This window comes from Callorhinus ursinus, unplaced genomic scaffold (genome assembly GCF_003265705.2).
Source record: "Callorhinus ursinus isolate GAN/ISIS: 27379988/994484 unplaced genomic scaffold, GSC_fseal_2.0 scaffold19, whole genome shotgun sequence".
Classification (NCBI taxonomy): domain Eukaryota; kingdom Metazoa; phylum Chordata; class Mammalia; order Carnivora; family Otariidae; genus Callorhinus; species Callorhinus ursinus.
In genome coordinates this window covers 30,025,609-30,044,165 of record NW_027397081.1, presented here as the reverse complement: position 1 = coordinate 30,044,165, position 18,557 = coordinate 30,025,609, and the positions used below count along the sequence as shown (strand labels likewise).

At 43.2% G+C, this 18,557-nt stretch overlaps 1 protein-coding gene across 2 annotated transcripts in view; it reads right to left on the bottom strand.

Annotated features, from left to right (window-relative positions):
• Positions 1-12,024, bottom strand: part of LOC112840530 (beta-galactosidase-1-like protein 2) — a 55,635-nt gene extending 43,611 nt beyond the window's left edge. For both annotated transcript variants that reach the window (XM_073904014.1, XM_073904013.1), the window contains exon 1: positions 11,897-12,024. In XM_073904014.1, coding sequence (XP_073760115.1) covers positions 11,897-11,982 — 86 coding nt within the window. In that variant the 5' untranslated portion in view covers positions 11,983-12,024. The remainder of the gene's footprint in view (positions 1-11,896) is intronic.
• Between the last annotated feature and the right edge of the window lie 6,533 nt (positions 12,025-18,557).

The window sequence follows — 18,557 nt, the reverse complement described above, 5'->3', positions numbered from 1 at the left end:
CTACAGTGCCAAGAGCTTCAGCTTGGAACATAAACGTGCATACCCTACACTGTAAAGCAGCCGGAGCCCTGCTATTGGTGGAAAAGTTTTTAATGGCATTTAGTGAAAATCCACTGCAGGAGTGCATGCTCCTCAGGAAGCTGGCTCCCATCCTACCAAAGTTCCTCCGGGCCACAGACTTCACGGTCCCTATAAGGCATTCTGACACATAGAGTCTTCTCCACCTCCATGCACACTCAGATAATTACAAGTCGGTGTCATGTGTGCCGCTGTAAGGCAAGCGCAAAGATAAGGCCAGGGCTGGCCTCTGGGGCATGTGATCCATGCAGTCCACCCAGGGCCCCAAGCTCAGAAGGCTCCCTTGCAACAAGTAGTTAAATAAGCCATAGAGATCTAATCCACAGTATAATGAATATAGACCATATTGTACTATAATTATGTCATGTGATAAATTATTGTTACAGTGGCAATCACATTACAATATATAAATGTATCAGAGCACACACTGTACACACGATTTCAGACACACTATCTCCATCCTGAAATTCTCAATGTTTTTTAGACAGAGGCCCCACATTTTCATTATGCACCGGGCTCCACAAATTAGGTAGTGTGGCCTAGCAACAGCAGAGGACGGTAGCTGAAACACACACACACACACACACACACGTAATTGTCAAATGAAGAAATTATCTATATCATCCAGGTGGAGTCAGAGAAAGCTTCGTCCAGAAGATGACATATTCACGGGTTTGAAGGCAGCGAATATAAGAAAGCAGAGGGAACTAGGGGCAAAAGCATTAAAAAGTGAAAGCATATCTACTCAGGGAACGGCAAGCAGACAGGTGAGGAGGCTGTGTGAGCACGCACCGCAGCCCGGGGCCCCTCCACAGCGTGGGCCTGGCAAGGGCACGCACCGCTGCCAACCTCCTGCTAGTCCGCGACTGGTACAGAAACGGAGATAGTTTTAGAGCAATGAGAGTCATTTTATGTCTGTTGAAGCTCATCATAAAAGACTGGGGCATGTACTTTGTGGATCTCTTCATTTCCTTTTTCTAGTAAAGCGTTTTCAATGTCTTTGATAAAGTAACATTGAGGGAAAAAAACTTTTAAAGAAGAAAAGGAAAATGATTCTTCAGCACAGAGAGACTGAGAAATATTCCTCGAGACCAGAAACAACAGTCTGGCCTCGGGCAGTTGTGATCAGAGCTGGGAGGACAAACATATTGACCAGTTCGGTTTAACAGGCTTAGTAACCAAATGGGAGACCAAACCGGTGTGAAATTGCTTCATCAGCAGCTTTCCCAGCACTTGGCTGAAGTTGGCTACATGACTAGAAGGGAGGTTTGGGTTTAGCCACCACGGTGGTTCTCAAAGCTGGCCCCCTATCTGAATCACCTGGGAAGCTTAAAACTGAGGAATGCGCAGGCCCCACCCCGACCAATTAATGACGGTGGAGGTGGACCCCAGGGATTGGTAGTTTTTACAAGCTCCTCCACAGATCCGGGTGAGGCTGAGCTCCTGGAAGGTGTTACAGGAGGGCTTGGGGGCAAATCAGGGACCCTGATGGCCAGAGATGGGAGAGCAGGAGGTCAAGACAGAAGTGCCACAGACATCACTGACTGCTTGGAAATTTTGTCGACGGCCACTCATGGGCAAAAAAAATTAATTTGACCCCTCCTTCCTACTTCTCATAGCCCCCAGGACCCAGAACCCCTAGTGCTCTGCGGACTGCAGTTGTATTATATTACAGTTGAAATGGCCATTTTTGGATAGCCTGGGGACCTAATTATTGTTTTCTTTCTCTAAAGAGAAAAGTTCCATGTTCCAAGTGACTTAGAAAGCATATTTCAGAATACAGTTCTAGAGGCACCTGAGTGGCTCAGTCGGTTAGGCCCTGAGATCAAGATCTCAGGGTCATGAGTTCAAGCCCCGTGTTGGGTTCCACACTGGGCATGGCACCTACTTAAAAAATAAAAATAATACAGTCCTTCCAAAGGACCACCTATATGGGAAAGCAAAAACAAGAAGAGTATCTGTAAGGGGAGGATCTGAACATGACTCCTGGCCCTTCTCTTGTAGCACGGCCACCTTGGGTCAGGGACACTAGCTCTGTGGGCATGAGTTTCTTCCTCTGTGAAATGGGGTGCATGCCTGTCCTAACTGCTATGAACGTCAGATATAAACAAATACTCTGTAATGTGCTATAAAAGAATTTTGTCACTGTTTGAAATAAGTTTATTTTTGCATGCTTTGCATATTAGAAAGAACAACCTCAGTGGGGTTTTTTTATGTCCTTATTATGGAAAAATCCCAATTTTTCCATTCTTAACCATTTAATTTATTGTCTAATCATATTTTATATGCAAGATTTTGTGCCATCTTATTACTATTTCTAAAATTTTGCAGTGAAAGTTCTATCCACCAGGATCCTGTCAAACCAACCCAGCAAACCCCAGGTGTGAGACAAAGCCACCCTGCCTCCTGTCTTTGTGCAGCCAGCAAGCTACGAATGTCTTTCACACTTTTAAGTGGTTGGAAAGAAGCCCAAAAAACAAGATTTGGGGGCAAAAAAATTATATCAACTTCACATTTCACATTTCAATGTCCATAAATAGTTTTACTGACACCCTGCCATGCCCACTCCTTTCAGTCCTGACTGTGGCTACTTTGGGGCACAGTGACGTTGCTGGAATAGACACTGCAAAGCTGAACACATTTGCTATGTGGCCCTTTACAGGAAACTCTGCCAACCCTGCCTTAAAGGATGAGGGCTGGGATACTCAAAGGAGGCTTCAGGCCCCCCATGACCACTGTCGGGGCCTCAGAGCCACCTCCTTGGTCTGGCTCTTCTCACTAACGCCCCCACCTCCCCACCCCCACTCTTTCCTTTGGCCACAAGCTCCTGGTATTCTGGCTGTGTCTGAAGTCTCTCCTACTGCAGGCACAGGAGAGTTTGGTCTCCCTTAGTTTTCACCATATCTGCTCCAAAGAACACATTCTGCCTTCTTGTCTCATGGACTCACTAGACTTTACATACTCTCCCCACCTGACACCCCCAGGCATTCCCTCGGGTGCCCCACCATCCAGGCTCGCCCCAGGCTAGAATGAGGAAGAACTGATGGACAGAGTCTCTTCTTTAACACAGGGGTATACTGATAGTCCAGTGGTGAAAATACACACATGCACACACAAAATCTCATTATTTTTAAAGACAGTGAAAATACAATTTAGCAATCACTCCACTGGGCAGCACTCCTTATTCACTGGCCAGAACTTCAAAAGAACAATCTCCAACTCACCAAGCTCACATCACGGACCTTAGCTTTTGTTTAAGGTGTCTCCCAAATGCTGTGAGAGCCTCCCTCTCCCCATCCGCTCAGTGAAGAGGTGTAGACACGGTTGGAAGCACACCCTGTGACTCCTTGTTCCAACATACTCCCTGCTGGTAACACACTCTCCCTAATCTGTCCCCTAGCAGGTACCTAGTCATTAGGAAACCTCCTTCTGGGTTTATGTCTCCAGGTGTGGTCTGCACCTGCAGGGTGTCTTCATCTGGAGTTTGCTACAAATGCAGAAACTCAGGCCTGAGTCTGCATGTCAACCAGACCCCAAGGTAAAGTTTGAGAAGCACTAATCTGTATCTTGTCCTTTGATATATTATATATAATCTCTTCCTGGATAGAGCTTCTATTTGCTACTGTCTTTATGTGCTCTTATTTTCTAGATTTTTTAAAAAATATTTCCTCTCAGTGCTTATTAAGAAGCATGAAGCTAACACTGCAAATAACAAAAGCTAGCTCATATCAAATTCTAAATTCTGGAGAATTCAACTGTTTTCTTTCTGAAAATCTTCTGTTTGGTTACTAACTGAGTTTTTAATATATTAATGAAAAGGATGAATTCACTGAGAAAATGAGGATGATAAATGTGGGGTTTCTCCAAGGAATTCACCGTGAGAAAATGAGATAATACACATTAGAGCTTCATAAACGAGAAAGCACTATGCAAATAGTTGTTAATACTGATAATATCATTAGTACTAGTGATCATAAATTAATAATAACCCCATGCTTCCTGAGTAATTAACTCAGTAATAACAAAATAAAGAAAGTGGAAACTTTGTGGTTACACCAGGTCAGAGACTTCCCTTCTAAATTAGGAGCTGTGATAACCAAATCCTTAGCAAACCCTCGTTTCTGTTGCTTTTCCCAGTGAGCAAGCAAGTCATGTTGAAACTTTTTTTTCTTTAGATTGTCGAAAGCTTTAATTGGAAAGCTTTGTGGAAAGCTTTTTTTTTTTTTTTTTTAAGTAATGTCTGCCCAGTGTGAGACTCTAACTCAAAACCCCAAGGTCAAGAGTCACATGTTCCACCAGCCAGCCAGGCGCCCCTTGTTGAAACATTTTTTGTTGAGACCCGGGCATCTGCCTTCTCTCTAGCTGGAGCATATATTACTTTTTCCTAGAAATTTTGTTGCCTTTGTATCTTTGCTTCACTGTAGGCTAAGTAAATTTTCAGTCTGAGAATAAACGGAAGAGCAGGCCTTGCTCACCAACCTGACCCGTCCTCAAGTTTGCTCTGCTCAGAGCCATACTCTGTCCACAGTCCATAGTGAGGTTTCTGGAAGAAGGCACATGTATCACGATTTCTGACAGGGCCTCACACCATGTAACAAGACCTCTGTATTCTGGTCACTACCATCCCTTTTGGCAGGTGATATTAGGTTGTGCAAGCCATGGACGCAACAACAGGTTACAGCAGAAACCATAGGCAGAGGACTTGGGGCCTGAGTTCCCTATGGTCAGGAGTTGCCATCAGGCAGTGACTGGGAGGATGATGAGGGCAGAGGAACGAATCCTTCTTATACTTTATCACTGTCGTGGATCATGATGACAAAGGACACAGTGCAGGCTCCACACAGACCGGATGTCACTGAACATGGTCAAAAGTGCTGGGTTAGTATGCTTGAATATGGAAAAAAGGCAGATGAGCTGGTGACAAGCTTACAACCTCTTTCATGTGAAATGGGCCCCTGAATTGATTCTCAGCTCTCAGAGACGGTCTTCCAGGTGAGATGGGAGAAGAGCCAGATCCAGTCACCTACTTGAATGATCTCCTTGAACAGAATGTGCTAAAGATCAAGGCAGGTCTGAAATGGCTCTTGCCATTCCAGAAGTCATCCCTGTGTCACCTGTAAATCCTGCAAATATTGATCAGTAATGGAGGCCATAGCAGGACTGAGGCTACACTTGGAGTCACAGCCATCTCCTTCAGCCTTCTGTCATACCACACAATCTGACCAGATTCAGACAACGTAGTATCCACCCAACCAGATGGGGCAGAGACAGCATCATCAACTTCTGAGGTATATGGGCCCCCAGCAGAGACCAGGCAATGCTCATGCAATTTTACGCTGGCCAAGGGTGGGGACAAGCTCAGTAAAAAGGTAGGAATCTGCAGAAACAGTCTTACAATTCACAGAGCATAAATCTTCGCTGACCCTACGGATTGGTTATTTTGTCACTATACATAATGTATACTTGAGAGATAACTTACAAATCCAATTTCCAGATGCACTGTGATCCTACTAGGGCTACCCTAAACAGAGGTTCACCTGCATCTGAGTCCAGTGCACCACATTAAAGACCAAGAAAACACTCACCTCTTTGTTCATTCAAGTGGTCATGCCAGAGACAATTATTTAGATGGCAGTTACGTTAAACTGCCCAAAAGACACCATCATGCATAGAAATCTCCTCACTTGGATCTAAAATACAAATTTCTAGTCATCACTCCAAGACTCTGATATGGTTACAGGTTCCCATGAGGTCCCATTGCCTTGGGCATTCCATTCCTTTCAACTGCACACTTGAGGATATTTTGGCCTTACCAGTCTTTAGGCTGTACACTCCTCCCTCAGCAGGAGAACTTGAGGGCCTAAGGAAGGAGCTGCCCACTCTTTGTCCCAGGCCAGTGCCCTTAATGCCTCTAATCCAGAATAACGGCTCTTGGATCAATCCTGGAACCCCAAGAACTTCAGCCCCAGCAAAATGGAACTCTGTCCTTGTAGCTGATCCAGCTTTCCTGAATGTGATCCTTGGCCTGGGCCCAATGCTTTAGGCTTCTGCTTTGCTCGAACAGCATTAAATATTTCCAAAGGGCTTGAACCTTCCATTCCAAAAGCTAGTATACTCATTTTGCAGAGATGCGAGGTCATTTTGTAGCATTTTTCAGGTCAATGGCACTACTGCAACTTAGTACCTCTGTCCTTCCCTCTGAAAAGGCTTCTTGGTAAGCCAGGAAATGGCCTAGCACCCAGACTCCAGCAAGTCAGGCCAAGTGGTTGTCTACATGATCCAGGGACATGCTGCTGGTTCAGAGGGCAACATCTACCAAATACTGTAGGAAGTTTAATGAACACTTATTAGACCAAAACCTTGAGACCCATTGGTGAAGCAACAAAACTGCTCAACTACATATTAACAATAGTAATCAACAACATATTAATAATAAAAAGTAACCTGATGTTATATGACAGAAATTTTTCATTTGGGGGAAAATTTCCATTGTGGCATCATAAATAAAAAAGGGTTATATCCCAACCTAGAAAGGGGTGAAAATTCTGTTAGATAACCCAAAAGACTCTATTCTTAGACTATGGACTCTGAAAAACAAACTGAGGGTTCTAGAGAGGAAGGGGGTGGGGGAATGGGTTAACCTGGTGATGGGTATTAAGGAGGGCACGTTCTGCATGAAGCACTGGGTGTTATACGCAAAAAAATGAATCATGGAACACTACATCAAAAACTAATGATGTAATGTATGGTGATTAACATAACAAAAAAGACTCTGCTCTTAGAGATGCTTGTGGAATCAGAATAAAATGATTTGTGAAACAGGGGAAACATAAATATGTTCAGTATTTTTTAAAATCCACCACATGAGGCTTATGTACATAGATATATAAGAGATGGACTAGTTCTTAAAGATACAAAGAACCTATACACATGAGGAATAAATAGAATTTCCCCTTCAGACTATAGAGCTCAGACTATAGAGCTCAGAATCTCCTTCACATTGATCCAACAGAAATAGAATGTGCTATTTTACTATTTTAACTTATTTTTACTTACTTATTTTAAATGTCTATCAGGATTAGGGGCACCTGGGTGGCTCAGTCAGTTAAGTGTCTGCCTTCAGCTCAGGTCATGATCCAGGGTCCTGGGATCAAGCCCTCCATTGGGCTCCCTGCTTGGCGAGGAGTCTGCTTCGCCCTCTGCCCTCCGCCCACCCCCCGCCACTCGTGGGCTCTAGCTACCTCTCTCTCTCCAATAAATAAATAAAAATCTTAAAAAAAAAAAAAAAAGTCTACCAGGATTTAAAATGAATACTTCATATGGTCAGCAATTCTAGGGACAGAAATATACCCAATGGATATTCATTGCAAAATTTGGGGGGTTTTTTGTTGTTGTTTTTACTTTATATTATTTCAATTCCAGTGTAGTTAACATACACTGCAACTTTGCAGTAGCTAAAAGATTGCAAACAATCGATGCCCATCAACAGGGAACTGTTTGAATAAATTATATCCCTAATGGACAAATGGGGTAATACGTATAGCTGCCTTCTTATATATGCACAGAATATCCCTGGGAGAAACCATTATTAGTAATCACCTCTGGTGGGGCGGAGAGGGGTGCCTAAGGGCTGGGAGTGGGGGCTTTATTCTCCTCCTTATATTATTTGAACATTTAATCATTTACATAGATTACCTACTCACAAAATAAACTTTGCAGGAAAACATGTTTTTGAAAGGAAAAATGCCACTCTCTGTCTTGCTGAGTGTGTAACTATGAAAGCAGTATCATCAAATAAGAGTCTCTATCTAGTAGACCTCAGTAAAGAGTTATTTGCTTCATTACCATTAGCCTCTAAAAATACCCTTGCCCTTCTTCCCCAGGAGAAGCCTCACACAATGGGAACTCTTTTTCAACATGGCCTTTAATATCCAGAGCAATAGACTTAAGCAAGAAATAAAACTGAGTGGGGAGGAAGCAGCAAATATCCCTATACCAGCAGAACTGCGCTGGATGATGGGGGAGGGACCAGAGAGATGGGGCTGGCCTCCAGAGTCTTTTTCAGGTGCTAAATGTTCTGAAAAGACCTCTCTAAACTCCAGCATCTCCTGAATCTTCATTAGAAGAGCATTCAAGGTGATATAATGGAAGTCTGAGTCATTTCATCAAAGATTAAGTGCTTTTATTTCACTTGCTACTTCTTTGACCCAAGGTACCGAGAACTCTTTGGCCAACCTTCTGATACTTCTGCTGCCAAGACTGTGTAGCTTTCCCCCTGAATCTCCTGGGCATCCCAATCCTTTTAATCACAAATACAGTAATAATGTCCATGCTCTTGCTCTAAGACACTCTGGTCCCCTTCAGTTGGCTAGTATGGCAGTGAAAGAATCCCAATGCCAGCTCTATCTTCCCAGAACAGGGTGGTTCAGACATCCTACCTCTCTCTCTCTCTCTTTCTCTCTCTGACTGAGCCACTGCCCAGGTAGCCATGTTTCTCCACTTGTGTCAGAGAAATGACTACCTGCTGAAAGAGACACTTCCCAGATGCTAAAAACTTTACTATTAGAAGATGAAAGGAACAGTGTTCAAAGAGTTCAAACATTCCAGGGAATATGACTCAGGCCTCACAGGGTAGAGTCCTAGAACAGGCAAAGCTCATAAAATCAATGACCTCACAGAAGCCCAGGAAGGGAGGAACAGTTTGCCCACACATCCTTGGAAGGCAGAACTGGCCATGATTTGGATCAAAGGTGACCAGGTCATGTTGCTAAGTCATCCACCTTCTCTAAAAAGAAGATTTTGATAGGCTCCTCTTCTTTCCTTCAGGCAGAGTTTGGGGTCTAGAATCCAGATAATGCCAGTGTAGGAGCACTGAGTGAGGTAGAGCTGGGCAAACAGATGAACTTGCCTTTAAGAAGGCATGATGCAGGGCACCTACCTGGCCAATTTCCTCTCCTGACTTTTGCCAGCTAATATATCAGGTATAAGAGATGCAGAGTTCATTGTATTATTGCTCAGTGATGCATTTATATTAAGGAAAAGAGTCATGAGTGGAAACCATGCCTTGATCATATCAAGCAGGCATTCTTGCAACCATGGAGTGGGAGGAGGAAAGGCAACTAACTCAGACATGGTTCCCACTGATATGCATCAAAGATTTCCAAATAATATACTGAGTGAAAGAAGCCAAATCAAAACAGAGTACATACTTTAGGATTACACTTCCATAAAACTCTAGAAAATGCATACAATATATGGTGGCAGAAAGCAACAGATCAGTATCATTAGGGGTGGGGGAGCAGAGAAGGGCAGGAGAGAAAGATGCACAAGGGCACAAGGAAATTTCTAGGGCTGATGGATATTTTCACTCTTTTAATTGTGGTATTTTCACAGATGGATATATACACCAACATTATCAAACTGTACAAGCTAAACATGTACAGCTTATTGCATGACAATTATACTACAATAAAGGTAAATTTCAGACCATTGTTCAAGCTAAAAAATATCAAAGGTTGAAATCATCCTCAAAAGTCATCTTGGTCCTCCTATTTCTTGGATGTGAAATAATCAAATAGCTACGATTGACCATGAACCAGCCCAAGGTAAAGTTCTTGGGAAAAAAAAAAAAGCTGGAGCCCGGCAGGCACTCCCTACCCAAATACCTGCCTTCTGAGGTACAGGAAAAGGCTGATCCTGACAGCTTAGCTCCACAAAGCTGCCAGTTGAGTAGCCAATTCCCATTCCCAATTCCCCTATATTCCACTGGCTATATCCACATTCCCAGCAACAGCTGGGAGGGGTCCCCACCTCCCACGAAGTTAATATCCAGTCAAAGCCAGAGCAAGGCAAGAAGAGGAAGCAACAAAGAGTGTATTCTCCTCTGCCCTCCAGAGATAATCCTTGGTGTCCAGCCCATGGCAAAAAGCCCAATACCATGAGGGTAATAAAATTAAAAAATGCCCAAAACACACATATTCTGAAGTACCCTAAGAGATGGCCCTGAATTTGGGTCAGAGCTTCTCTGGCCTCTGTCTTACCTGCTGAGAAAGGAGGGATATCAGGAACAACAATGACTTTACTAAGCATTTCAACTATTTCCTCAGGCTTGGGTTGTAGCTATTCTCAGGCACCTCCATCAGCCCCTGACTGACTCCTGCTATGGCCACTCCAACTCAGGTAGGGACATGGTTAACTCACCTATGAGAAGCTCAGGCTTCTTCACGGCCAGTCAGCTACCTGACACCCCATCTTCCTTCCTGCCAGACACCAACAAACACCCAGCCTCCTTCCCACACCTTTCCCTGTGGACTATTAAGGTTCACTACCTGGCCCAACTCAAGCCCCTCAGAGCTGCCCCTCAATGCCTCTGCATGGACTGCCATATCCTTGACCTCCAACAATGGGCAAACCACATGCTACTTGCACACCTCTGGCCTTTCTCTCTGGGGTGTGGGCTCCTTGATACCCTGCTGCATGCTGGAGGCTCTGTTGCCTCTGCTTTGAGTAATCCTTCTGGGCTTTGCATCAGCCTTGCGTCAGGAGGAAGGCTGAGCATCCTACAAGAGCCAGGATCAGTCTTCAGAGAGGAATGGATTAGAGATCACTGACAAGATGGAAAAAAGTCTTGGGAACAACTCGGGAAACAAAATGCCTCTTAAGTTTTCTGGGCCCCAGAGTGAGAAGAGCACCATTTCTTTCTCTCAAACAGTATTATGACATCCTTACCAACTCCAAAGCCAAATGTCTTTAAAAAAGGTGGAAATAGTTTCTGAATGTGTTCTGTGGCAGCAAAAACATTCAAATATTCATCTCCATCAAAAACTTCCCTATCTCCCAGAGGAGAGTCAGAGAAACTAACAAAAGGGATTGGAAGAAGCAAAAGATAAAGCTGAAGGGGTGGTGTGTCTGCCTCCACATCACCTGCTTCGAACTTAACTTTCAGTGCCCAAGTATTTGATACTGCTGGTCTGCTTTCCCAGCAACACTGGAGGTTTTGAATATGGAAAGTGCCAGCCATAGACCTGAAAGACATGGTCAGGACTGTAGAATCCTATAAATAGATACACTTTACAAAAGTTCTGGGCTAGGGCACCCACACAGGCTGTGGGTAAGTCCTTCTATCACTAAACACAACCACTTGTCAAAGATAACACTTTGTAAAAGGGGGTTGGGAAGGAGTGAGCAGATGACTGACCAACGTGGGACAGTGGAGAGAGAAGACATATCAATCCTGAAGTGGGGCTAATAAATCCAGGGTTGAGGATCTTGAAGGACCCAAGGGACAGCGATCTCATGACTGCGCTGGGCAGGTGAGATCGACCATAGCTCTGAGCCTGGAGCTCTGGCTTCTGATGACTAGAGAAGCCTCCCAGCAGGCTTGGTAGGAAATGTGGGGACCCGAGAAAACAGCAGAAGCGGGCTCCCCCAGGACTAGGGGCGGAGCAGTGATCTGGGACATCTGAAAGAGACCTGATGGCTAGCTCTGCTGGCCTTCGCAGAGAGCTGGGTGTATCCACGAAGAAAGCAGAGCCCGGGCATCACCAGCTTCGAGAAAGTGGGGAAGCTCTACACAGACGCAGAGGACAGCACCTAGTGTCACCCGGAATCCTGGATCTCGAGGCAAGAGCAGAGTGCCTAGTGGTGGAGAAGGACGCCAGACCCAACAAAGAAGAGGCCGGATAGCCCTTCCCGGTGGGGATTCGCGGGACGCGGATTCCCGGGACTGCCTCCCTCAGGTGAGAGGGGAGACGCAAACTGCAGGTGTGGAAGGCTGAGGTGTCTGGAGTCCGGCAGGTGCGGGGCGGGGATCTCTCACCTGCAGAGCACCAGGAAACTCAAGATCACCAGCAGCAGGAGTCCGAGTGCGCGGCCCGGCTTTCGCCCGATGCTCCACTTGCCCATCGCGCGACTGCGCGCGGTGCAGGGACCGCAGCTAGCACTGTAACCTGCACTGCCCAGCTCGCGGGCTCGCGGCGGGGGGCGGGGCCGCACTTTGGTCGCCCGGGCGACTGGCCCGCGTCCCGCCCGGCCCGCAGGCGCTCATTGGCTGAGGCCTTCGGCCCGCCCCACGCGCCGCGGGCCTAGCGAAGGCGGGGGCGGGGCCTGCAACGGAGGAGGGGCGGGCTGCCTCCTGGAGCAGTTTCCAGCTCCCGGAAGGTTCCCGGGAGGCTCTAGGGGTCTCCCCCGCCCACCTGCCCCTAGTCTCAGGGAGGAGCTGGCTGTTGCTATTTTCCTTCACGAGATATGCAAACAAGTGCAAAAATACTGGACCCATGTCGCCCAGTCCTTGCGCATCGTAGAGTACACCCCCCCACCTCACTACATTAGCAAGCATGTATTAAAGGCGCCTGCAAAGCCAACACGATGTTTTAAAACAATTCAGATTTTGAAGAAAAAAAAATTTGAAGTAGTGAAGTATCATATGAAAAGGAAGAACATTGTAGAATTTCCTTTAGACATATTTTATGACTTAGTATGGTTCACGTTTGAATAGCATGGGGGGTGGTAAGGTGCAGAGGAAGGAGCACCAAAATATTTCTTGCCTTTAATTTCTATCTTTAAAAAAAAGTCCAGATAAAACCCCCAAATTTTATGAAAGGATGAATACAATTCTTATGGGTACAGAATTATGCCACAAAGGATATTGTGTAATATTTGAGCAAACTTATGCTTTCTAAAAATCACACACCCACTTCATCCCAAGAACAAAATTCAGATTTTACTGAAAGAAAATCTGAAACATTTTCTAGGAAGGCTAATGTTTTTTCAGAGCATCCGAATTTCTAGAAAATATCCCCTGTTGCATGTTTCAAAACCACTTCCTACACTTGTATATAGTTTTGAACTTGTAAAGCTGATAAGAACAAAATGAGATTTTACTTCTCAGAACAAAGACATGCAGAGTTTGGTGTGAAGGGTCCTTTGACAAGCATTACGCAAATATTTAGTATGGAGCAAAAGTTAAACCAAGGAGAGGAAAAAACAACCAAACAAGTTGGGGGGGGTGGGCAGATAGCAGGGCCAGAAACATTCCTGGAGACATTTAGAGAGAGAAGTAGCTCCTCTTTCACACTCTACAAAATCAGTACCTTTTCCCCATTTTTTTCTCTTTTTTTTTGATAATTAGGCAGCATTTATTTTTTTACAATTTTTTTATTTTATTTTATTATGTATGCTAATCACCTTACATCACATCATTAGTTTTTGATGTAGTGTTCCATGATTCATTGTTTGCATATAACACCCAGTGCTCCATGCAATATGTGCCCTCTTTAATACCCATCACCAGGCTAACCCATTCCTCCACTTCCTCCCCTCTAGAACCCTCTGTTTCTTGGAGTCCATAGTCTCTCATGGTTCATCTCCCCCTCCGATTTCCCCCCCCTTCACTTTTCCCTTCCTACTATCTTCTTCTTTTATAAAACATATGTTGCATTATTTGTTTCAGAGGTAAGATCTGTGATTCAACAGTCTTGCACAATTCACAGTGCTCACCATAGCACATATCCTCCCCAATGTCTATCACCCAGCCACCCCATCCCTCCCACCCCCCACCACTCCAGCAACCCTCAGTCCATTTTTTTAAAGACATATAATTGCTTTGTAGTATTTTGGACTATGATGAAAATATTCTCATATAATTGGGATAAAAGCTAGCCCATGAGACATGGATAAAGTGTCAAATGTTAGCCCCTTTTTTACCTTTGGAGACCTATTCCTGGCACATACCCAACACTCACCCCTCACTCCTTGTGATATTGCTGGGCAGTAGTACAATCTATTACACATCAGGGTATCCTGAAGTTAATAATCAATACCAGCATCTCCATATTTTTTTCAGATATTAGTAAAAACCTGTTAATATGAGCTATAAAACCTCTGAAATTCTTAGCCCATCCTTGTATCCCTTGTTTTTATTTATGAAAGAAAACATAAATAGCTCTTTTAAAAAAATTCATTAGCCCTTAACTTTCTGGGAAGCTCAGAACTGTAGATACAGCTACCCACAATTTAGGAACAATTTCACTTTATCTGGCTTTAATGATACCACCGAGAGCATTACAAAGATAGCATTAATCTGAGAGGTGTTTTGCTGAGGAGTCGAGACTTCTTCTGGTTTTTAAAATATTAGCAAGATACTCCTTCAAAATACTCCTTTCCAAAAAGTGTAATGAATTTAACCCAAAGCAGACAATGAAATACTCAAATCTGGGAACAGAAGCTACAGTTTAATAAACTGGCCTGGTGGAGATGTAAAAATGCGGTCTGGCAAGGCTCATGGATGGAAACAAATCTCTGATGCTCAGGAATCAATCTTCACAAGCTACATTTCTGGTGTCAGGGTTTTAGTTTAGAAAACATACAAAACTTTTTTTTTTTTTTTTATAAAATCCTGTTGACATCCTCAGCCCACGACTCTAAGTTAGAGCTCCAACAGACCCAGAGAGCACAGTTCCTTCTTTGAGAAGTCACCTCTCCCACATAGTATACAAAGAACCCTGGGGCGGGGGGGTGGGGGGAATAAAAGCTACAGTCATTCAGGATCAGTCAATGAAGGCTCTCAAGAAAAATAATCATATCAAACTAAACTTATTGGCTGTTTTATTTTTATTTTTAATAGGTAACAAACGGGTTTATAGATCAATTACTCATTTATTAACATGTCTTATTTTTTAGTGCACTGTGCTAATGCCTTAAGTATAATGTATCTGAATTTTAGAAAAACATTGATGAAGTCTTTCCTAAAGTCATGAGAACAAGATGCAAAATATGGCTTCTGTAGAGCAGCTACTTGGGCCCCTGGACCATGATACAACCAGCTCTTCTTCACCCTCCTCCTTATAGACAGACACCCGGACCCACCCTCCCCACCCACCCTCTCCAGCTCTTTTGCTCCATGTTACATGACAAGACCTGTTATGATGTCAAGTTGTGAAAGAGTCTTGAGCAAAGAAATTAAGAACATGGGGGAATTTCTGGGAATAAATGAGGGCAATTTCAACCATAGACAAAAAGAAAATAGAAAGTCCCAGGAAGGTGATTTTGGCCTTGGAAAGAGAAAAAGAAAGCAGAATCAAGTTGAGATAAGTAGTCAAGGCTTCTCACTCCAAGAGATGTGTCCCTGGGACTGGAAGGGACCTGTATCCATCGGGGAGGGATGCACTGAACTTCATCATTGGCCTTTGTAGTCCAAAAATATCACTTTTCAGCCTCAGCCTTTGGAAGGCAGAAAAGCCAAAGACCTAATTCAATATTTCATTCATTAAGAAGTAAGCAACAAATGTTTAATGACTACTATGTGCTGAACACTGTTTTAGGTGCTTACAGTACATCAGTGGACAAAACAGATGAGGGTCCTTCCCTTTGAAATTTATACTTTAGCTGAGGAAGAAAGACAACAAAAATTAAGAAATGAATAAGTAAATTGTAGAGTATGTCCAAAGGTAATAAATTGCATTGCAAAAAGGAAGTAGGTAAAAGAAGGGGATTGTGAGCCTTGGGGGGAGGGTTGTGCACAGACAAAGCCTTACTGAAACAATGTTAATGAGCAAAGATCTGAAAGAGGTGAGAGTTAACCATGCATGCAAATATCTGGAGGAAGGGCTATGTAAGCAGAGAGAACCCACAGTGCAAAGGCTCTCAGGCAGGAGCATGACAGGGTGTTCTGGGAACTGCAAGGTCCCCGTGGGAAGTGAAAGGGAGGGGGAGAACTACAAGCAGTGAGGTAAGAGAAGTACGGGGGCCTATTGATGGAAGGCCTTTCAGAGGAGGACTCTGACTCCAAATGAAATGGGAGCCATTGCAGGCTTTGGACATCAATTATGCTTTGAAAGACTCCTCTGGCTGCTGTGTTGAGGCTCACCAGAAGTGGGCAAGAGCAGGAGAAAGGAGACCCGCTTTGAGGCAGCAATCCCAGCGAGAGATGATGCTGGCCCGCACAAGGGTGGTAGGAAGGAGGTGATGGGAAGTGTTGGATTTCTGGAAATAGTTTGAAAGCAGAGACTGGGGGATTGTTGTGATTCCAGGATCATTTGTCGGGTGAGAGAAATAAGGATTCAAGAATGACTCCAACATATCGGAAGCGCAACTTGGGCTGGTTGAGTTTGAGATAGCTGTGAACGTGCTAGTAGAGATATCACATAAGCTATTGAATGCACAAGCCTGAAGTTCAAGAGAGAGGTCTAGCATGGAGATGTAAATTGAGACATTGATATATCATTGGTATTTAAAGGCATGAGCCTGGGTGAGATCACCAGTGAAGTAAGTGCAGGCAGAGAAAGAGGACCAAGGATGAGCCCTGGGGCACCTGACACTGAGAAAAGAGGAGAAACCAGCAAACTTGAACTAGAAGGAGCAGCCAGTGAGGCAGGAAGAACCCTCAGAAAAGATGCCATCCTGAACGCCAAGAGAGAGAAGTTACCATGGAGGAAGCAGTAATGACCTGTTACATGGTGCTGACAGGTCAAGTTAAGGAAAGGCTGATAATGAATCAGTGGATTCAGTACATGGAGGGTTTTGGTGACTAGGATGCAGGCAGCTTAGGTGGAGGTGGGGGTTAGGGTCAGGGAAGCTGACTGGAATAGGTTTAGAAAGGATGAAGAATCTAAGAGTGAAAGGGGAATCAATAATTGGAACAGTAGCTGGTGGTTCTTAACTCGGAGTCAGGGGTAGTATTCTATCTTCATTTCTATTTTAGATAGAAACTACCACATACTCATATGCTGAGAGTGATCATGATCAAAAGAGAGTGAAAACTGTGAAGTAGCAGAGCCCTTGAAGAATCTCTGGAGCAATATCCTTGAGTAGGTGAAGTGGATAGGGGCGGGTGACCGAGTCAGCATATATAGGATCATTTAAGGTATCACTGTATTCTCTGTGATAGAATGATCACTTAGGTTAATTTCAAATACAGACAGTGCAACATTGTCAGAAATGAGAACTGGACGCATCGTTTGAATTTGTTGTTAATATCTGATTATTAACTTTCAAATGTATGCATACATTTGAGATGTGACATGAAGTAAAACATTAAAATTTTATTGATAAGTTTAAGCAAAATAATGATTAATGATTATTATGAAAACTATTACCATAATGTACAGAAGTAATTTTTTGCATGTTCATAATTTTTTATTCAGATATAATTGACATATAACATTATATTCATTTTAGATGTATAAGATAATGCTTAAATATATGTATATATTGTGAAACGATCACCACAGTAAGGCTAGTTAATATCCATCACCACGTATAGTTACAAATTTGTTTTTATTGTGATGAGAACCTTTAAGATTTACTATTTTAGCAACATTCAAATATACAACAGTATTATTAGCTATAGTCAACATGCCCTACATTATATCCCCAGGACATATTTATTTTATAACTGGAAGTTTGTACCTTTGACCTTCTTCACCCATTTCACCCACCACCCATTCCCTGCCTCTGGCAACTACCAATCTGTTCTCTGCAGCTGAGTTCAGTATTTGTTTTTTAGATTTCACATATAAGTGAGATCATATAGTATTTGTCTTTCTGCCTGACTTATTTCACTTAGCATAATGCCCTCAAGGTCCATCCATGTTGTTGCAAGTGGCTTAATAATATTCTGGGATATGTGTGTCCATAATGTACAGAAGTAATTATTAAGAACTTTCAAATTCTTAAGCATATGGAGAAATACATTAATAGCCAGTAAGAATATTAAGAGAGCACATTAGCTTTATAAGTTCTAAGAAAGAATATGATATCTTCTCTGAGCCAACAAATGTATGTAAATAGATGATCTTTAGAAAATAAAGAAGATGGGGGCGCCTGGGTGGCTCATTCGGTTAAGCATCTGACTCTTGGTTTCAGCTCAGGTCATGATCTCAGGCTTATGAGATAAAGCCTCATGTTGGACTCTGCAATCAGCAGGGAGTCTGCTAAACATTCCCTCTTTTCCTCTTCCTTTTCCCTCCCCCCACATGCGCTATCTCTCTCCTCCCTCTCTCTAAAATAAATAAATAAACCTTAAAAAAATAAAGATGATAGACATATATTTATATAGCTTAAAAATTTAAAAATATACATAATAATTAAGAGCTATCAATATTGTTATATCACAATTTTATTACTTTAGAACTGTTTGATGTCTACCATTCATAACATTAAACAGCATACTTTTTGTAAGCTGAATTTAATTGTATCACATAATTTCATTGCAGCTGTGAGTCTTGGAAAAAAGTCGTCTTTGGGAACTCTTGCCACCTTGAAATTTCATGAGGAGGAAAAGCTACAACATGATATGCAGCTACATCTATGATAAACCATGTTCAATCCAGATAGAACAAAGAATGAACAACATGTGAAAAAAGGATGAAATCATTAAACAAAAATTAGGTACACTTTGTTCTCACTACCAAACTTCAAAAGGACAGACTTATAAAATTTTAAGAAGACAATTTCTTATAGATTTGAGTCTAGTGAGGCTA